Source organism: Limanda limanda, chromosome 15 (genome assembly GCF_963576545.1).
Source record: "Limanda limanda chromosome 15, fLimLim1.1, whole genome shotgun sequence".
In the NCBI taxonomy this organism is placed as follows: domain Eukaryota; kingdom Metazoa; phylum Chordata; class Actinopteri; order Pleuronectiformes; family Pleuronectidae; genus Limanda; species Limanda limanda.
Genome location: NC_083650.1, coordinates 23,537,741 through 23,560,842, shown reverse-complemented (window position 1 = coordinate 23,560,842; position 23,102 = coordinate 23,537,741). Strand labels below are relative to the sequence as shown.

Genomic DNA, 23,102 nt, shown 5'->3' with positions numbered 1-23,102 from the left:
ATGGTCCTGAAAAAGCTAAAGAGGCCGGCGTGCCCTCAGTAGTTTCTCAATATTTCATTGTTATGTTAATGACTCATAAGCAACTAATTCGACAAATATTAAAATTATAGCATGCATAGAGTGGAAACAGACAACAGACAAAAAGCAGGGGCATCCTTATCAGGCACTCAAAGCATACATGGAGGAGAATGGAGGCCAACTAGGCCCCTGAGAGCAGGGCCAAACTTTGCTTTGTGCTGAATCACTTTTCTTGAGTTGCCACATGTCATATACATGTTGTACTGTTTCTCTAAAACCTGATTTTATTTTGTTTTTGCAACTGTATACTGTCTATGAGCTGTTACTGAGCGTGTCTCAAAATCTTTCTTTGAATCCTATGAATTTATCTCTTTTGTCATTTGCATTTCTTGGTAACCTCCACGTGCACACACATTTATAATCACAATTGATATTGATCTTTGGTGAATATCGATATGCTGTATTGTTAGAGTGTGGTCCGATTTGAATAAAAGTCATTTAAATTGCTTGCATCTCAGTAAAGTTTGGAGTTTTTGTATTCCCTCATGGAATGAGACAACAACAGTGTGACATCAATCCACCACACCGAACTTGTTAGAGAAATTCAACAGTGCACATTAATTTAATCAATCAATTTATCTATCTATCTATCTATCTATCTATCTATCTATCTATCTATCTATCTATCTATCTATCTATCTATCTATCTATCTATCTATCTATCTATCTATCTATCTATCTATCTATCTATCTATCTATCTATCTATCTATCTATCTATCTATCTATCTATCTATCTATCTATCTATCTATCTATCTATCTATCTATCTATCTATCTATCTATCTACCTATCTACCTACCTACCTACCTACCTACCTATCTATCTATCTATCTATCTATCTATCTATCTATCTATCTATCTATCTATCTATCTATCTATCTATCTATCTATCTATCTATCTATCTATCTATCTATCTATCTATCTATCTATCTATCTATCTATCTATCTATCTATCTATCTATCTATCTATCTATCTATCTATCTATCTATCTATCTATCTATCTATCTATCTATCTATCTATCTATCTATCTATCTATCTATCTATCTATCTATCTATCTATCTATCTATCTATCTATCTATCTATCTATCTATCTATCTATCTACCTATCTACCTATCTCCAATCTAAGAATCTGTGTGGAGACTGGACCATTTTCATTGAAAACCTCCAGCAATATTCATCAAGTCAAATTATCTGAGCTGCAAAATCTATGAGAATGAGTAACGAATTTGAATTGACTCTGCTTGAATAAAACACCAGTACCTTACCTTTGTACCTAATACCTAGTTCCTCTCTAGCTCAGTATTACCAAGGACCCTTAGTTTCTATTGTTAAAGCAGTTCCCAGTCCTTTGAAAGAAATGTTTGTTAATACAGTTGAACCGAGCAAATAAGTATTTTCACGAAGTTGTCACCCACTTCGTTAGAGGCACACACTTTACTACATTCAACTGGTTGTGTTATTCAGCTCCTGACTCACTAGTGTGGCATGATGTTGTGTGATAATGTATGACCCATTTTATAATAATAATACATTTATATTACTATTATTTTATAGAGCACTTTTCAAAATCTAAGTTACAAAGTGCTTTATGAGGGCAGCAAAATAAAACAGACAGGTCATAAAATCATGAGCACACCAAAAATGAACGAATCACAAATATTAATATTAAAAGACAATATTAATTTAAACGAACTCGAATAGTTTATAAAAATTCAATTGGAGCCTTTTAGTGAAAGACCTGTAGCAGTAGTGTTTACAAAGCACAAGATGGCGCTGTTGTAAAACATGATGTCACTGTCAGTCTGGATTTGTAGTGGTTCTGAACCTGACAGGTTTTTCATGTTTGTTTATGAAAAAAGAATCTCACTGTCTCCCAGGTATGAAAATACAGGTGCAGGTCTTTTGATCTAAGGGGATATCATGAATCTGTTCGAATGAGAGAGGGTCAAACTTTTGCTTTGTTTAACTCTGCGATCAGTTTGTCATCATCAAAAGCACCAGGTCTCACCCACTGCTTAAAAAAATCTTCAATACAAGGAATGAGCCATGATGTGTTTCAGGTCACAGTCCTCATCAGGTGAAAAAACACAGCTCACAGGTGAAGATGGTGCCACAGGCCAGGAAACTGGGGTTTGCACATCATTATATAAAATATTTCAAATTTATCAGGTAGAAAAACAATTACAAAAAGGAGAGGCGTGCTCATAACAGGCACCAGCAGAGAGGTGACCAGAGGAGGTAAATTAATGCTCCTCTGTTTGCCACCACCTCCTATAAATATACATAAGTAACATCAGAAACACACACACACACACACACACACACACACACACACATACACACACACACAGCCCTGTCTCCTTGACTTCAGAGACCATTACATCAAATTACATTCATCTGCAGGAGACTTATTCTAACCTTAACCAGAGTCACTACTTACCTTAACCTAACCTTAACCTATACTCAAGACCAAACACACACACACACACACACACACACACTAACACACACACACACACAAAGCTAAAGGGATAATAATGGGATTTTTCTTGCATTGTATAAACTCGACAGAAATAAAAAGATTCTTGTTATAAATTTGTGAAATATTGTGAACAACTGATATTAAAGTGTTGAGGTCAGTGTGGATCCCCACAGCATCACATTGTTGTGTTTTCACTGAGTTGTCTGTCTAATATCTCAGCTGTAGTTGTGTATGTTTGAAGTCAGCTCTGACAGGGAGCTGGATGACGTCAGCAGCGGCTCCAGTCAGTAGAAAGAGAGCATCCTCTCCTCCTCCTCCTCCTCTTCCTCCTCCTCCTCCTCCTCCTCCTCCTCCTCCTCCACCTCCTCCTGCTCCTGCTCTGATGCTGATGCTGCTGCCTCTTCTGCTTGTGTCACTTGAACGTCTCAGGTAAGACCTCCACACCGCAGCTCTCACTGTTGCTTCTTATTTCTGACGAATCCACTGTTTCCTCCAAACTGGCACAAATATATGTTAAAGTTTCTGACGGGTCGGCGCCACTTGTCACTCCACAGGTGGACGGGTGGTCTCCTCTGGTCGGGCTCTTTTCGGGACTAACATCATGGGGGGATGGGAAGCGTTCCGGCAGTTTAAATTGCTCACATGGCTCAGAGAGGAGAGACAGTCGAGGAAACTGATTCTCTTCATTGTCTTCGTCGCCCTGCTGCTGGACAACATGCTGCTCACCGTGGTCGGTAAGTGCACACACCTCTGACTTTATTTATTTCCTGTTTTTTGTGTTTTGTTGTCTTTAAAACAACAACAACCCCCCCCCCCCCCCCATGCGCAACAGGTAGTCATTTTCACCAAGTCAGAGTCAGAGAATGGTGAAGAGTAAAATCTGGACTTTACCTGCATTCAAATCCAAACCACATCAAGTAAAGTGATTAGATATAATGATGTGGGGCGTCCTGTGGCTATAGATAATATGTAGAGAAAGCATAGGATACCAAACAATGAGGATGAGTTAAATGCCATAATCCAATTATCCAATTATACCCACTTGACATCTGCTCTTCTTTAGAATGGATGATCATTAACCAGATCAGATTTAACCCTCCCCAACCAACACTGGCAGAGAAGTAACATGTTATATGATATAGATACTCTCTCTCTCTCTCTCTCTCTCTCTCTCTCTCTCTCTCTCTCTCTCTCTCTCTCTCGCTCTCTCGCTCTCTCGCTCTCTCTCTCTCTTACTCTAATTGTAAATAGCAAAAATATCATTCATTATCATGTTTTTGATGCGGTGTTTATTTCCCCGTGATAACCCACCAGCACCACATAAATTAAGGTTTTGTAATGTTGACCCCTTGATTTAAGAAACCATTAAATGACTATTTAACATGTTGTTGGGGCTAAGACTTTCCCAATATTTTACAGTTGGAATTAGGACTCAGAGTTTTCAGATTTGGTTAGTTCATGGAAAATGAATTGGCTGTAATACACCTGTCTAGCACTTTAATGGGTACTGCTTATTCAATCGTGTGGCTGCAGAGTAACGGATAAAATCCCGCAGATGCACTTCAGGAGCTCACATCAAATATCAGAATGGAGAAAAAGTGTGATCCCAGTGTGACGTGATTGTTGGTTTGAGTGTTTCTGAAACTTGATATTTTCTGTCGAGTTTTTACTCAGACACCAAAAACAATGGGTGAGCAGCAGTTCTGTGTTGATGAGAGAGGTCAGAGGAGAATGGTCCGACTGGTTGGAGCTGACAGAAAGAAACTCAGATAACCTTTAGACCTGTGGTGAACGGAGAAGCGTCCGAAGGAACAGCAACCTTGAGGTGGATGATCTACAGCATCAGAGACCACGTTAAATTCCACTCCTCTTCAGCCAGGAACAGAAATGTGAGGCTGCAGTGACACAGACTCACCAACACTGGACAGTAGAAGATACTGGACAGTTGTAAAGTAGCCTGGTCTGATGACTGTAGATTTCACAGAGGCTGCAGGGGTAGAGTCACAATCTGAAGTTTTTCTTGATATGTTTTGGGACCTCAGAACCAAGCAGCCCTGGTTTGAATGTCACAGCCTATCTGAGTGTTGGTCGTGTTCATCCCTTTATGGCCACAGTTTCATGAACATGACAGTGAGTTCATTTGACTCCACTGATCTCCTCTGTAATCTGGTGTAACAGGAGATTGGCAGGATGAATGTCCAGATGCTAAATCAGCAAGTATGATGTGATGCAGTCACCTCAACATGGAGCAGAATCTAGGAGGACTGTTTCCAACATCTTGAGGAATCAATGACACGAAAAAAAGAGGCTGTATGAGATCAGAGGGAGGAACTGTGGCGTTCCTAATAAAGTGCTCAGTGCATTTAAAGGATTTTCTTATATATATATATATATATATATATATGACCCACGGTTCTGTTTTATTGTTAGATGGCCTGTAGCAGCTTTAGTGAATATGATGGAGGAGGAAGTCAGGTGACGCAGCAGACAGATCAACAAAGTCCGTACTCGTTTGAGTCATGTTCGATTCCAGCGTAACACAGATTAGAGAAGTAATTTATTTTGTCAATGAAACGGACCTCTATCAATTATGGTGTTTTCCTCAAACTAGCCAAGTAGTATTGGTGGCTAAACCTCAATAAACTGTGATGGTTCCACAACCTTAACCATGTGTTTATTATTGTTTCCATGGTTAGCTCTGATGCTGGTATGCTGCTAAAGTTCCTATTGTTACTATAACGATGATCAAACAAAGATCCGGTGCCCCTGGTACGCTCCTGTGCCTCGGTACAAATAACTGATCACTTCATATGGAGGATTTTTGATTATCTGCAAGTTGTACAATTTTTTTTTGGGGTTTACTGTTTGTTTGACCATTTTAACAGATTTTTCCCCTTAAAATATTTGTAATCCGTTGAAATGCCTTAAGATAAATGAAAAAAACATCCTCTTTATGTCACGATAGCATCAACAAATAAAGTCTAAATATGAAGCTAGTGTTTTTGGCCCTCGCCGGACTAAAATATTCACAACCGATAATTTAATTTGGACTGAAGTGATTCATAAACCGACCTGCCTGCATCCAGCCTGCCAGTGCTCTCACTGCACATGACCAGGGTCTTCTCTCGCTGAAGCAGAGGCGATAATCACACGTTAGCGAGCACGTCACGGAAAAGCCGTCTTCTAGCAGACAGAAGTCTGTCAGTGTGTCTTCATGTGTTTTGGTGGCTTCACTTTGACAAGAGGTGTTGATGGGAGTGGGGGCTATCTGGGTTCTTGATCAATTTTGCTGAATGGCTGAACACCCTCAGCCAGCGCACCCAACATGTGTACATGTTCCAGTGTGAATCTGATCCTGAATATGAGAGTGGACAAGATCACAGAAACAAAGATTACAGCAGGATGTCTCAGTTCCGTGAATATCATTTTTGACAACATTGAATATATGGTCTTCCAATCACTATTTGTACTGGACAGAAACATTTGTCTACATATGACTCTGTTAATAGATAACGTCTGCTGTCAGGAAATATTAAAGCTAATTTTTCTACTAAAATGTTATTCTGCTCTGTGGTAAACCTGCACTGGCAGTTATTTTTCTGCTTGAATGCATTAAATGTCTGTAATACAATTCCAGTAGACTGTTATGGGAGAACGAGCTGTGCTCGGAGCAGATGATCGTACAAAGAAATCTGTGACAAGCTGACATGAACTCGTACTGGAAGTAGAAAAAACCCTGGAGCCTTAAGAGCTGACATCTGAGTTTCTGTCTAACAGAATTAGATTGTAAATATACTTCCAGGATTATTGGAAACTTTGGCCATGTTTAATATGGATGTCCACACTGTATCATCCCATAAATGACAGAAAATAAGAACAATGATAGGTCCTCTTTAATGTCTGAGACCAGCATGAACAGGCAATTCTATCTCCTTTAAGACATTAGTTATTTGGTGTCATCAATATAACATCATTGAAATGTCCGGTTCATTCTGTCACACCCAAACATAACTGTAACAAAAATGTAAAGTTAAGTTCACCATGTGTTTCATATCATCTTCTACTTCTACTATCTTTACATCCACTGTCAATCCCGACATTCATATTTTATGAAGCCTTTCACCACAGCATGATGAGCAGCAGATGACACAGTGTAATACATGGTAGAGTTGTGTTGATTGGATTGTGTTGATTGACTGAAACATCAAATATTGGTTTATGAGAGGTTGCATCTCGTCAAAGTCTAGTTTTGTAAAAGAGCACGATGCTGACACAATGCAAACACTACCAAAAGGTTAGCAACGCACATGTTTTGGAACCTGTTTTTAGAACATAACTTTTGTACATGAATATGGTTTCATAAAATATGTAATACCCAGTTTCTTTGTGAAAGAAAGTGAAACAGGTTTTAGGTATCAGGTCATCTTTCTCTACTTGTTATGTCAGAATACATCACTCTGAAACATATTGCTATACAAATCTCTGGATGCATCCCCCTCTTTATTTTCTGCATTATTCACCCATGAACATATCTGCCTGACTCAGATCTGCAATAAAGCCATGAAATGCACAGAAAAGATGAAAAAAGATCACGGTCCCATGGATGAAACATGTTTGTCACTTTGTCATGAGGCTGCACCTGAAGGAGGGTCCTGGGCGAGGGGAGAGGGGGACGGACTGTGAGCCTGAAATGTGTATGAAGTGTGAAATGTAGAATGTAGGTTTTACAAAAAGTTGATAACCCAAACACATATATTCATATTGGCTAAAGGTGTGTAGCCGCACACCGTTTTTCTTCCCAGCTGTCTATCAATCAATCAAATTTTATTTGTATAGCCCATATTCACAAATCACAATTTGTCTCATAGGGCTTTAACATGGTGTGACATCCTCTGTCCTTAACCCTCAGCAAGAGTCAGGAAAAAAACTATTAAAAACCCTTTTAACAGGTAAAAATATGTAGAAACCTCAGAGAGACACATGTGAGGATCCGTCTCCCAGGACGGACAGAAGTGCAATAGATGTCAAGTGTAGGAAAACATCATCAGGATTAAAGTTTTTAGCAGCATTGATGAGGGTAAACATTTTTCAATACTATATGTCACGCAGTCCTGCTGCAATCATAGTCTCTGGTCAGCAGCCAGCAAGATCACGATCCAGCATCAGGATGGGATCCACTATAGTCCACAGTCATTGTCCACTGCCGCCAGTTAGAATCCATTATCAGCCGCCGCCTCGGTCGTTGTCCACCACCATCCGATGCCAACGCGACAAAGGATCCTCCATTATCACTGCGATCAGCAGGTACGATACAGAATCCAACAAACTGAATCCACCATAAGTAATTTTGTAGGAATAGAAGTCTACTGCTTCTTTAAATACAAACCTACAGACCGGGACTGCTGAGCTTTCTAAAAGGACTCATTAAAGTCCTTCAGCTACTTCATTATAATTGTTGGCTCCAATAATTTTATTTTTAATTAGAAGTTGTAATTCACTTTGTTTGTACATGCTACCACCACTAGCCTCAAGATGAGCACGATGATGGAGAAAGGTGCCTGTCTGTCTGTGTGAGTCCCGCCCCCACATGCGCTACATGAATGTGTGTGTGCCCAGCTGTGTTTGTGAGCTGTCGACAAGACACACAGTCGTCCCCGGTGATTGACTGATTTTGGAAAAATTCAGAGTTACATTGACTACGCAGACATCATCATTCGATTGACTGCTGTAGAAAACACACATTTATTAGTCTTATCACACATTGCAAACACACACAGTGTTGTCACAGACGCACACATAGCTGTGCCGCAGACTCACACAGACATTTTCCACTGTAAAATGTCCTTAAACACTTGTTTTTGCTATTTACCAGTAAATTAAACTCATGCCAGATGCCCCAAATAATATATGTTGTGCGATGGCAAAAGTTTTAAGGCTCATATCCGAAACCATCTGCACGATCACTATATTAAAGGCCCCATATTTTACTTTCTTGGATTTAATTTGAGGTACTTAAGATAATATATCAGTGGTTTAAAGCTGAAAAACTGTTGCAATGTGTATTTCCATGTCCTCTCTTCTGCCTCACTCGTTGACCTGCAAACCGACGTTAGCTGTGATCTCCTTCCAGGAATTGCAGGCCATCTGCGTGTTATACAAGTTTGTCATAGTTTCGGACCTCTTCTGCCAAACGCTCTTCTATTTGGTCCATATTCGTTCTTCTAAATCTTCTGTGGTTTCTGCCGGTATTATGGGGCATGAAACCAGAAATGTGAATCCAGAAAGGATGTAGTTAGCACCTTGCGCCGGCTTTACGGTTCTGCATAGACTTTACTCCGTAGTGAGCACAGCGACACGGCACGTCAGAAAAAAATAATGCGTAATGGCCGACGAATGGTTCTGCTTTTTCAGAGACACGCTTGCGTTCCCCTTCTTTCGTGCTTGCATGCGTCGCCCAATTTTTGTAACTATACGAAAAAGCTACGCAAGCCTCACGCAGCCCGCAAGGCTGTGATTGGTTTGCTAACTACATCCTGTCCGGAGTCACATTTCCGGTTTCATGCCCCATAATACCTGCAGAAACCAAGGAAGATTTAGAAGAACGAATATGGACAAAATAGAAGAGCCTTTGTCAGAAGAGATCGGAAAGTATGAACACTGGTATAACCCGTCATTGACGGAATACAAGGACGCACAGATGGCCTGCAATTCCTGGAAGGAGATCTCGGCTAACGTCGGTTTGCAGGTCGACGAGTGTACGAAGCTGTGGAGGAAGATCAGGGACAAATTTGTCCGCCAGAAAAAGGCTCTGAGGAGTAGCAGTGGCGATGTTAATAAACAGTGGACGACGACTGCCACACACAAAGAAGACGTCTCTAAGGTCGTCTTCAGCAAAAAACGTTACTCCACCTAGTGTTCTGGCGGTGAATTGCTTTGCAACACGCGCAACCCTTAGAGAACCAGGAATTAAAACAAGTCCATCGACACAACTGCGTGAAAAGCCGCAGCCGCAGTTGCAGAACCATGCACCGGCCTTAACCGCTGGTCTAGAAACAGTAACGTTCTTAGGAGAAACGTGCACGGACACATTCTCTTCCTTGCATCCCTCCACACTGTAGTGTTTCTTCAGTGTTGTTTGTTGTTGTTAGCCTGTTGTAGCTAACAAGCTGCTGGCTCAGCAACAAGTCTGCTTGGTGTCGCGTTCGGTGTGGAGGGGTGGAGGGGAGGAGGTGGTGTAGGTGACGAGGAGCGGGGGTGGTGGGTTCAGAGGCTGGACTAGCGGGAAGGCGGAGAGAGATCCTGTATGACTCATACAGGTGAGGAAGTACGAAACAAGACGTTTGATAACATATTTCTTAGAATGGACTGAGTGAAAGAATCCCTGGAGTGAAAGTTGTCACACTTCGAGGGTCCCTACTGACCCCCTTCGAGTAGTTACTGATAGTAAAAGCCCAGAAAATGTATTTACACAATACGGGCCCTTTAAAGAAAAAACTGTGAGAATAATTTCATTCATTTATTCTCTAGTGATGTGATCAACCAGCAATAAACGGTTACATTTTTTCCCTTTCTTTCCCCCTCGAGGAACCCTCCTTGTTCTTTTCTGACATATGTTGCAGTGACATCTGGATTAGTGTCACGCCAGTGAGCATCAGTCAGTGGTCGAGTCATATTTCATTGCATCAGTCTTCTCTCCCCTCTTTATGCCTGCCAGTTCCCATCATTCCCAGCTACCTCTACAACCTGGATGAGATGACAGACGCGGTGTCGCAGAACAACACCACGTTACAGCAGGATCCTCAGGGAGCCTTCCACAGTATTGTGTCTTTATATGACAACACTGTGAGGTTGCCTGGCTCCAACTCCACAGCCAGGTCCGCTGGTCTGATCCCTACGACCACCGCGGCTACAGAGCTGCCCCGGAACTCCTCCTCCGACTGCCCCAAGGCCAACAGCAGGCTGCTCAATGAGAATGTCAAAGTGGGAATGCTGTTTGCCTCCAAGGCCACCGTACAGCTCATCACAAACCCCTTCATAGGGCCTCTCACTAACAGGTAGGTGGTCCTCATCTCTGGTCTAGCTGGTTTATTCAAAGGCATTATTCATATTTCCTGTGGGATAGCAGGCAGGGAATTTGTGTCACCTCCATGCATTCTTATCATAAAACACATTTTGCCATTTATTCAAGCACATTAATGAGTCACCTACTATACAGAGGTCAGTATTATGTGGGCTGCAATGAACCATGATTTTAATTATCAATTATTTTTCAGATTATTTGCTTATTAGTTTGCAAAATGTATGAAATGTTTTCTTTGACTCTGCTGCTACTGTGTGGCTCAGTGCACATCCACTCAAAGTTCACTAGACAAATAACAACACAACAACTTTACAGGGATGTCTTCATTTCTGGAGGGAGAGAGCCAAGCTACTCACTCAATAGACTGAATATCCGAGGAGAAGATTGTCGTAAAAATCAAAACTGCGTAAAAATGGAACCCCCCTTTCAAATGTACTTAAAAGATACAGGAACTAGTTAATATGCCTTTAACTGGAAATGAATTAAAGCATAATGTTAAAGGTGGTGTTCCAACAATTTCAGAGAGGATCACTTCTACCTCCTCCATTCAGCTCCACAGTATTTTATTCTCCTTTATGTCATTGCTCTTGTTGTCCAGAACTAAACATCATAGTTGTAGCATCATGCTAATGCTAAAATTCTAACAATGATGATGTTACCTTGAAGGGTCAGGAATACAGCTTTTGTAGCTCAGAAGAAAGAAACATATATTCCACACAGGAAATTAACAGCAGATATAATTTCTGCTATTCAAAAAATGCAAACAGGTTAGAATGAAGAATATTTCAAATACATTGAAGAGAAAGAGCTATAGTAAACTGCATTTTCAAGTCCAATGGAGAGACCTGCATACAACGTGTTAAACATGTGAGCGTCATGTGGTCATGAGGTCCTCTCAGCCACAAGGTCTAATCTAACTGTCTCAAATAGAGCAGAATTCCTGATTGTGTCTGTTTTCATGCATGGATAGTAAACACATTCAAGTGTGATTGTCAACAAACTAAACATCTTCCAGAACAACATGCTCGTCCCACAGTGGTATTTCACTTCATTTAGGGCAGACAGCAGAAATAGAATTAGGTGTTCAGATGGTAATAACATGAGGTACAACCCTTTGTCATGTTAGCCTGTTGGAGCCAGCAGATTTTTGAAGCTATAGCTAATCAATATTTTTACCATTAACGGTTATGAAATGCATTAGACATGTTTCACTAACAATTATCAAGTAAGGACATTAGCCATTGTTCCAGTGTAAGTTTCAACAATCGGTCTTAAAAGTTTCAACTCATACCAGCTACAAATTAAAAAATCATCAAATAGCTGGTGAACCAAGAGGAGCAGTTAGCAGCTAAAAGCCTTATTAATATATTTATTATGACAAGGTGGAGACCTGAGCTAAAAGCGATTTATTTTGTTAGGTGGCTGAAAATATGACTGAAAATGATACTTTTTAGTAATAATAGCTTGATAACAACATGTCAGATTTTGCGTTCCTAAATAATGAGAAATATCAAGTGGCCAAAATAATAATGTAAATAATTCTAACAATTTGCCTCGATACAGAACATATATGAGTACCTGTACTGGGCATTGCGACATAGTCTATCTATTCTTATTGGTATATGGACATTCCACTGCCCAACAGTTGGCAGAGGCTTTATACCTACATGTAAGCATCACTACACCTATTGTTCTTGAAAGACCATAAAACAGTGTTTTTACCATAATGACCCACCTGCACCTAAAGTCCAGGTACTTCAGTCAATCTATTGTAATTGTAAAGGATTGGTTCAGCAGCAGAAGGCAGATGAAGGCAGGTTTTATTCAATCTTTTATTGACTGATTAAAAATCGTATACACACTGCACACCAATGATTTCTTGATCTGATACTAAAGGTCACTAAAATAAAAGCACAGGAACCGGGAAGCTTTTCCATGTATACTGAATGGAGCACAACAGAGCCAACCTAAACAAATCCAACAGCTGGCATTCACCTCCAAGCCAGTATGGAGTGTCTCAGATGGGCACTCAGATATGCTGAAATTGAGACAAAGAACACAGTCCCATTACTGGTTCTTAGTCACCTTCCCTCCTGACAGAGGACAATACAAGGCTAGTCAAGCATGTCAGGTATCTACGTGGGATTACTACAGCTCTGATGGGGTTGGCAGCTTTTAGGCTTTTCTTGAAAACAAAGATGTTATCATCCTCCCCAATTGTTTTGTGTCGGGCCAACAATTGTGTCTGGAAAAGATGTCATGCAGATGCAGAATTTCTCAAAATGCTTTGTTAGTGTTGTCACAAGACCCTTATTTTTATGTTGAGTTTCTTGATTCCTCAAGCACATCGAAAGTTCTCTTCATTTGAAATATACTTTTTTGTACACATTATATGTATATTTGTGAAGAAATCAAACAAATGATGTGCAAATTTGATTTCATGCCCTTTTCTCCTCTGTCCCTTTAGAATAGGATATCAACTTCCAATATTCATAGGTTTCTGTATCATGTTCCTCTCCACTATCAGTAAGTTTCCAGCCAACATGTTCTCTATTATCCAAAAATCTGAATAATGGCAACATATCTGATGATTCTCTGTCTATATTTCTGTTGTTCTCACTGTTGTGAAGTGTTTGCCTTCTCATCGAGCTACGCTCTGCTGTTTCTGGCCAGATCGCTTCAAGGGGTGGGCTCCTCCTGCTCCTCTGTAGCAGGTAAGACCTGCCCCTACTCATATTCAGCATATCTGAAAGCATTTACATAAATCCAGGCATTTAAAGAATATTTATTCTTGTGTTATAAGCTGAACATAAACAATTTAAATTAGTGCTGTATTATGGGTTGTTTGTTGTCTAAATGGGGCTTTGCTAAGCGAGACACAGGGTTTCCAGGAAAGAAGCAAGTTGTCTTCTTTGATGCCTCAAAAGTATAAAAAACTTAAACCTTATGTATTTGTCATACTGGGTATAGATTATTGATTGTAGAGTAGAGTTGAAGAAATACTGAATTGGCTCATGCTAATTATGTTCTAGCTAAAGTAGGGCAGTCAAATTGCCTTACATTTTTTGTCTTATTGTCGGCATACACTTACATTTTTAGAAACGAGTAAATTGTTAAATTGCAACTCACTGTACATGAGTAATTTGTCTTTGATGTAATGCCAAGGCTCAGGATTTATATGTCCATGCCCTAATCTTATGGTCGAGCTGTGACCTGACTGTTTGTGTAGGCTACCAAAGAAGATGGCTTTGCAATGCTAACAAGATATGGGGGCAGTTATAGCATTCGCTAAACAATTCTACATCGAAACGTGTAAGACAAAAAAATGGGACTATGATAAAATAATAAGCCAAATTGACTCGACTGTGAATTACCTCTATGGTAGATCAATAAAGGTACATTATCTTATCTTATCTTGCCTTTTCTTATCTTAAATCCAAATGTAATTTCATCAAGCGTGAGTGTCTAAAATTCAATTTTCAAATATGACAGTCATTATCCTCATGAACTTAGCTACCACAGCAGTCAGGATCTATAAAGCCAATGTTGCTTCTCCTAACGGGAGTCGGAAGATCATTTCTGGGGGAAACAGGTACTTGAGGAGAAGAAAAAATTATGTTTAATATTTAAAATAAAATAAAATATTCATACTTGGAATTGTTTTTATGTGAAATGGTCTATGTCAGTGTTGAGATGTGTTTCAGAACGGATGTTCCCAAGTGAAGACTCGAAACGGTTCGGAGCTGACATTAAACATCTGAAGAACTGTTGCTTTTATCCGTGTGTTTCCAGGGATGGGAATGCTTGCTAGTGTTTACACAAATGATGAGGAGAGAGGTCACGCCATTGGGGTCGCTTTGGGAGGGCTGGCACTGGGAGTGTTAGGTATGTATATGTACATAGTCCACTGTGAAGTTGTGATCCAAGACTTTCAAGCTCTCCACTCTGCGCCCAGCAAGTGTAAACTATAAGAAAAAAACATATTCCAAAGTGTAGAATATATTGTATGCAAATATTTCATTTAAAAAAAAAAAAGCTAACCTGTTGAACTTATTGCTCCCTGAGCTTTTATTGGGTTTATTATAAATCAGTTCAGTGACCATCCAGTCTGTCTCCACAGTGGGACCCCCATTCGGCAGTGTGATGTACGAGTTTGTTGGGAAGACTGCTCCTTTCCTTATTCTGGCTTTCCTGGCTTTGTTTGATGGAGGTACGATTACAATGTTTCTTACACCCAAATCAAGACAAGTCTTTACGGAAACAATGGAATGTTCAGCATGATTCCATCATGAAAGAAGATGCATTCATGTTATATCAGAGAATGAAACTGACTCTGTGTCTTTACAGCTCTGCAGCTCTTTGTTCTTCAGCCCACCAAGGTGGAACCAGAGGTGAGTGTGTTTGACTTGAACATTCATTTCCTGAAGGCTCACTTCATTAAGATGACCTTTAGTGCTACACACTGTTTTATATACTTTCTTTGTGGCATTGATTCTTTATTTAATAGTAAATGCAGGAAGTGTGGATAGGAATAGAGGAGGTGGATGGCACGCAACACAACATCCACAGCTTTGGGTAGATGGTAAACAGCACTTACTGTATACAAGCACTAAAACAGGGCACTTGTACACAATACTTTAGGACCTGACATTGTCCAAGGATAGAAAAACATTCAGTGAAAGTGTAACATTACGGATCCAAACTAGCTCTGCAATTTATTTACCATTGTCACGTTGGAGTTCATCCACCTTCTCTCTTCCTCAGAAACAAGTCACTGGTCAGACATATCTGTTCCTCCAATGAATTACAATGTAGCCTCTGTTGCTATCATTCTGATTGAGAGGGCTCATGTCAGCATTGCAGAGCTGAGGGTTGAATGTCATGTTACATTCAATCCACCTTCTCTATTCATTCGTCTGACAGGCGACTTGTCCTTTTCGTTATTTGTGGAGTTGATAGGTATTGTTATCTCTGGCTATCAAGAGGCAGCAGACACAAGTCAATTTGAAGGTTATTTCAAATAAGTCTCAGGAAATGAGTATTACTCTGTGGAAATGCTCTGATAAAAAACGTCATGAGTTGGGAAGCACACTGCACCTCTACCGGCTTCTCTTTACTTGCTTGGAGGTGAAATGGAGTAAAACAGTATTGAGGCCAGCTTAAGTAACTTTGTGTTACTTGTCACTGCATTCATTCAACAAATCGACATATGAGCAAATACCAACGCTTTGAATTAATATGAGGAACACTGCTGATGACTGTGATCAGTGACTGATGGACATGTTTGTTGTTGTTGATGATGTCCTGTTTGACCCATTTGACCTGCGGTTATCTGTTTGCTAATGTTGGCATTGAAAGCAAACCTACATGAAGAAAGTGCTGAAAGTAACCTGGGTCCTTTACAAGTAGGGGGTTTTGGCTTTCAGCATTTGACAGACAATTTGCTCACTGTGCCTTTTTCCTTCGCAGAGTCAGAAGGGAACCCCGCTGCTGACACTGATGAAGGATCCATACATTGTAATCGCAGCTGGTAAGAGACTAACAGCAGCCAAACAAATATGAACGAACCTCATGTCCTAATGGAGCAGAACTCTACTATCCAGCAGAGAACAGAGGTTCAAGAAATATCAGCCGTTATCAAATCATATATATCACTCTTCAGTATCATGCTTCCCTTAATTGAGTCTTTTCACAGCTAAACATGCTTTCAACTCTCCCTGAAGAGGACATGCAACAAATGCTGTGTTAAAGTCTGAGATAGCCAGTGGGAGAGAACTCCAACATTTAAACATTGTATTTTTCAGGATATGGCTATGGATAATGGAATTACTGTGGTTATTAGTCCTCAGAAGTGTGAAACAAATGTGCATGGCAGATAAAAGGCATATGAGAGGGAGTGAGCATTTCTTCTATATCTATGAGAAGAGATGAGCAGAAACAGTAGGGTTTATCTTAGGGCTGGGCAAGTTAACTCGTTTCAATCGAGTTAACTCAAGTGATGAGTTAACTCGATTAATTATTTTATCTCGCATTAACTCAGGTTTGATTATTTATTGTTTTATTGTGAAAGTCAGGCTTTTATTTTGTGAAAGTCTGTTGCTGACTGCTGCAGAACAGGAAAAAAGAAAATAATTGGAGGATAAACAATCGAGTTAACTCATCACTTGAGTTAACTCGATTAAAACGAGTTAACTTGCCCAGCCCTAGTTTATTTGTTTGCATGTCTATGTGTAGGGAGTTGAAAGAAAAGCACATAAGGACCAATGAGAAGAAAAGGTAGACGATAACTGACACTGCATCAACTTGTCATCTATTTTCATCCCTAGGTGCCATTTGTTTTGGAAATATGGCCATAGCCATGATGGAGCCAACACTGCCAATCTGGATGATGGAGACCATGTGCGCCAGGAAATGGCAGCTAGGTATTTACAAATGTGCACACACATACAATGTTGTTACAGGACATACATGTTCCAACAACCTTGCTTATAAAAGATTAAAATAATGTCCAATTTTTGTCAAGATCTAGTGTTAAAACTGTTCAACATGTGGTGTTTTCTTATATGAGACATACCATGCCAGTGTATTTCCAACTTGCAACTGCAGTGAACCCTTGACAGATTCAGGAGGCCAGGGTGTAATACACAGCCAACTTTAGGCCGGTTTCAGACATGACCTCCAGCGGAACTATGGAGAATTGGGTCCTTTTACACAAAAGCAACACAGAGTAAACCTCTGGTAGCCCTCACTTGCCTGTAGCATTAGGAGTGGTATCAGAAGAAAACCTTACCATCCGTCCTATAGAGCTCTGAATAAACCTACAATAGTGTAGGTTTGAGTTTAATGAGTTGTTGTTCTGACACCAGTTCTGGATACATTTTAAATCACTTTCAAGGAAGTGAAAAATCCAGGCTTCACCAAAAATCGAATCAAGCAAACTCAGTTATACTTGGAAACAGAGCATGGGATGCAATCTGAATTACTCCTCCTGAATCTGAGGTTCAGCAGTCTGGCACCATTCTTTCCATCCCCCTGTCCACTGACAGAACATAGTCCTCATGGTATCAAACATTCTCTACACACAAAGGCTTTGCTGTCAGATTCCAGGAGCTTCTCAAACTCTTCTGGAGCCCGGCCATAGAAACTGAGGTCAATCAAAAACGAAATAACTAGAATTCACTAGAAATAATAACACTACATACACATTGGCTTTATAATGTGGACAGAAATCCCCAAGTGAAATTTTGATTTGAAGAAAATATGGTTTACTGGTCACAAATTCATTGTGTTTTTACAATTTTTTGTTATTAGTTATAATCTTTGGTAAATGATATTTTCTCAGATTTTATTTACATATTACACTTACATGTCTAACTGAGGGCTGCAGTGTCACTCATCCATCCTGCCAGATCTCCTCTATACAGACGCTGCCTCCAGGCTTTGGGGTTATTAGTTTGTTCCCTCAGTCTTTTGTATATGAAGTCTAGGTCAGATAGAAAAGGGTGCGTGGGGAACAGGATATTAGGGTGTCATATACTGGCAGGTGGAAAGCATAAGTCTTCATTACAGACAATGGGAGATGTACAGCAGCTCAGCGATGAGGCACCGATAGAGCTCTGCTTATCTCTGAAATCCCACCCACACCTTCATTCTCTCTCTCTGTGTGTGTGTCTGTCTACGGCCCAGGCGTCGCTTTCTTACCAGCGTCCATCTCCTATCTTATTGGAACCAACATCTTCGGCACGTTGGCGCACAAGATGGGGAGGTAAGGAGGGAAATTATCCTTATCTTCCCCCTGTCTCTCTCTCTCTCTCCTCTTCTTCTTCTCTCGAGCTCTGTCTGCCTCTGTGGATGTGACATCTGTTTCCGCTCCTCTAAATGAGTTTTCAGGGTTTGTGAGGCTGGCTTTATTGAAGCCTTGATGATACAGAGCATCCATAATTTCTGTGTGTGCACATCTCCTCTTAGAATGGTAATTTTGATATTTGGGTTTGTTGATTCAGAATGTTCTTCTATTGTTGAGTATTACCAGTGAGCAAAACTGTTAAATCATTTTAAATGTTATATCACGGCTAATGCTGCATCTGCTGTGGCTGTTCGTGCTGTTAGAGGCACGGTTACATCTTATTACTGTTAATGTCAATAGTTCTATTGATGCTGTTTGCAGTATTTATGTGGATTTTATGGAGCAGTATGTTAGAGACAGTATGGAGCATTTCACAGATTACAACAAAGGTTTTTACAGATATGAACAGGGTTTATTAAAGCAGGGCTGCAACTCATAACATGTTTGTGTTTTGGAGCCTTAATGAATATGTGATTTGCTCCATCTTCAAATGACCCTATATTTTTCCAAACCAAATGTTGAATGTTGCAGGATCAGGTTTCAACCACCTTATTGTGATCAATGGCAGCTACTAATGTAACAAGTAGAGTTTTGTCCTTTGTTCAAAGTCTTCTGGAAATACAGCATGTAATTCTACTTTCTGTTAAGGGACTTAGTGTTACTTTATATATATATAAATATGAAGGAAAGTGTGGCGGCTTTGGTTGAGGAGGTAGAGCGGGTCGTCCACTAACCAGAAGGTTGGCGGTTCGATGTATGAATGATTTGTGATAGTGTTAGGGTTACCCAGGTATAGATTTTATTTTATTGGTTAAAATAGCCACTTTTGCCTTATCAACATACAATATATATTCAATAAAACATCATGACAATAATCTTCATTTTTGCTGATTTATCAACAATCAAAAACGATTAGTTAGTACTCAGACTCTTTCCTGTGGCACTCCGCATTGTGGTTAGGTTTGCTAAATTAGCTTTTTATGTGTTAAAGTTCGGAGAGGCACACAACTGTGTCTAACTGCACACTTCACACCACATGCCTGGACAAAGCCCAAGTCATTAAGTCCACAGAACTCTCTGGGTGAGGCTGTGAAACCATTTCCAAGGAACACAGTGACACCAGTATCTGTTAAACAGAAGAAATTGAGAAAAACCTTCTCTAGAGCCAAAGTAACTGGGGAAGAAGGATCTTGGTCAGGGAAGTGAATAAGAGCCCAACGCTCAGTTAGAGCCTCAGAAGTTCTGCAGAGATGAAGGAACGATTCTAAGCAGCAGGGACTGGGATACTGGTCAGAACTGAGGGAAGGAGCACTATTGAGAAGAAAAGACAGTTCATCTTCCAACATGGCAATAACCAGAAGCAAACAGCCAAGACAAGACTGGAGTGTCTTCTGGACAAGTCTCCGACTGTCCTCAAGTGTCCAGAGAATATGTGTAGAGACCTGAAGATGTCAGGTCAGATACTTCTCATCCAATGTGATCTGAGAGGATAAAGTGGACAAGTCCTGGTGTGCAGAGAATTACACAGTAAAACCTGAGGCTGTGCATGCTGCCAAAGGGAATTATAAAAAACATAGTTAGGTCTGAATACTAAAAATTAGTTTTTGATTCTTAATAAATAATATTTCTATACTTTCTATTTGTCCTTATGGTTGCCCATTACCCATTAGAATTATTAAATCTACAAGAATGAAGGGTGCATAAATGCAGAGGGATGTAAACTTTCAGGAGCCATTCTGTATATTTTATATATATTTTAAACCAACTTACATCTTCTAACTTAATAACGTGGTTGATTGTGTGTGAAGTGTTTTAAATGAGTTGACATCATATCCTTGCTCCCTTGCAGATGGCTGTGTGCTCTCATTGGAATGATGTTGGTTGGAATCAGTGTAATATGTGTAAGTATGAAGCAGACAACTACATCATCAGTGTGGAGTCAGATAGGACCTCTTCAATACTGGATTAGTATAAGAGTTTTGTTTTGCCATGTGGCATTTTGAGCCAATCACAGCTGACACTGGGTGAAAATAAAGGGATATAAATTTATATTTACATTATACAAAATTAAAAAAAATATAATAGAAAATATATAGAAAAGGGTTAAAATTAATTTAATTTAATTAAATTATTTAGGAATTTAATATCTGATTAGTCCACATTTTGTAATATTTCTTTTTTTTCTTTTGTAGTATTCATATGGAAAACTTTCAGTTCAATAAACTGCTGGATTGTGTCTGTCTGCTGTAGGTTCCATTTGCCAGTAACATCTACGGTCTGATTCTTCCAAATTTTGGTGTTGGCTTTGCTATTGGTAAGTCAGCAAATTTAATATTTAATAGTGTGCCAAATAAAACAGAACCAGTGCATTCACCTATATTGTCTGTGCTGTTCCAGGCATGGTGGACTCCTCTATGATGCCTATAATGGGTTACCTGGTGGACCTGCGGCATGTGTCGGTGTATGGAAGTGTGTATGCCATTGCTGATGTTGCGTTCTGCATGGGATTTGCTTTAGGTGAGCACAAAGTATTTACAGACTAATAAACTACAGGTTGTGACAGACCTCGTGAATCTGAGCCGTGACAGAGGGTCCATTCCCTAAATATTTGGCTCATGTTTGTTCAAATGAAAATGAGGATGTTATTGTGGCACCATAATTCATGATTATAACACAGAAGGTTGTTTATTTTCTTGTTTATTTAAAAAAGCCTCCCTACACACTGACAATACTGGTGCAAGTGAGGTTATAGAAACACACAGGACTGAGACAGCAGGGGCAGACTTAACAAAGTTCATTGATGCAAAGGTCAAAGCGAGAAGTCCAAATGAATCCAGTGTCCAGACACAGGTCGAACACACAGGAGCAGGGAACAAGCCGACACACACTCAGGAAGAGAACATCGTGTTTTAGCAGCTGAGAGGAGGAAAGACACGTCTGAATATACACGGACGGTTGTGACTAACAAGACACACACAGACACAGAAAAGTGATGGGGGAAAATACATGGGCAGGAAGTAAAAACAACAGCACCATATGAGATTAAGAAACATTGAAAGATACTAGAAAGCAGGAAATAACTACATTTAAACCACAAGCTCTGTTTCAAGATGTTGGTTCCTCATCGCTGATGTTTATTTTAACATAACCATCAAAATGCATAATAGACACAAATATCGCTGTCCATTGTTTTTATGTTATGTCCTGATTTTATACTTTTACATATTTCTATTCTATTTCTTCCTCAAGTTCCTTAATCAAGGGTAAATAATATGACTCTAGCCAGCAACATGTGGATATGCATCTTCCAGCTCTGACTGGTCACACTGCATGCTTCAAACGTTTTTCATTACAGCAATTACCTTGTAGTAAAATATCTTATCGCTACCTTACTGTTATTCTCTTTTAGAAAAATATAACCTCCCTCCATGTTACGCCAAACCCTGCTATCCAATTGCAAATAAATGAAAAGGACATTTTGATATTCTTATTATCCTCAGCAAAACATTGCAAACTAAACCAGTCTGTGATGTGTCCTCTACTGATGTAGGTCCATCTATTGGAGGCTCCATTGCTGAGAGCATCGGCTTCCCCTGGCTGATGACCATAATTGGAGTAGTGGATATATTCTTTGCTCCATTTTGCATCTTTCTCAGGAATCCACCGGGACAAGAAGAGAAAATTGTAAGATTCAAAACACACAAATACACACACATATGGAATCCCTGGAGGGAACAATGCTCAACAAACATCATTTTAAGAATGATCTAGTGTTAGCTAGTGTTTGGATAGATAGATGTATAAATCCGATCTCTGGGATTTCTTGTTTTACAAATGACATAACAACTCTTACAAGCTGTCTGCATCATATACCACCTATTTACTCTCATTATTCCTCATCTGAATTGTTTAATGAAACCAAACATGACTGGATAAGTAAGACCATAGGACTATTTGAATGGCTGAACCAAAAACTCAGGCGCTCCTCAAATCTAGAACATTAACTGAAGTTAAAAATAAAAAATGTCAGGTCTGAGCTTAACTGATTAACAACAACTGTACACAAGGAACTTGGACTCATGTTGTGGCCCAATTAACACATTCCAATAACTTTCTTTTCAGGCAATTTTGTCGGACACCAACTGTTCCATGAAGACGATGTCCTACTCCACACAAGGGACGCACTGTCAGGGGGAAAACATGGATCCAGAATATGACGATTATGATTAACAGCGACACCAGCGATGCAGGTTAATCCTTCAGAGGATCTATTTTGTTGTACAAAAAAAAGGGAACACAGAAGAAAAAAAAAAATAGCAATGAAACAACAGCCAAGATATTTCCATGTGAATGTCCTGCGTTCAGTCTTCACTGTTTAGTGTCTTCTTAGCAGTCGTACTGGAGCAAACCAAAGTTGTTCTTGATCTGTGGTTGCAAGTGCATTGTGTGAGAGATATTTTTTTAGCCAACAGCCTTATTCAATAGAGACATGTGTCATAAAGCACTTTTTAGACAGTAGGAGGGTGCTGAGCAACAAGAGTGTGGTGTGCAGTTTGGTGGTATTTTGGGTAATTGTGTGGTATGTCAACAAACTGTTTGTGTAACCTCCAT

At 39.8% G+C, this 23,102-nt stretch overlaps 1 protein-coding gene across 1 annotated transcript; it reads left to right on the top strand.

The window, feature by feature from the left end:
- Positions 1–3,157: 3,157 nt before the first annotated feature.
- On the top strand, positions 3,158–22,721 carry slc18a2 (solute carrier family 18 member 2). The gene is made up of 15 exons (XM_061087161.1): positions 3,158–3,299; positions 10,280–10,619; positions 13,113–13,171; positions 13,276–13,359; positions 14,438–14,530; positions 14,766–14,855; positions 14,993–15,036; positions 16,115–16,175; positions 16,972–17,067; positions 18,332–18,410; positions 20,341–20,392; positions 20,742–20,805; positions 20,889–21,008; positions 22,042–22,175; positions 22,614–22,721. The coding sequence occupies exons 1-15, from the start codon at positions 3,167–3,169 to the stop codon at positions 22,719–22,721; spliced, it is 1,557 nt and encodes a 518-aa protein (XP_060943144.1). The 5' UTR covers positions 3,158–3,166.
- The last annotated feature ends 381 nt before the right edge of the window (positions 22,722–23,102 follow it).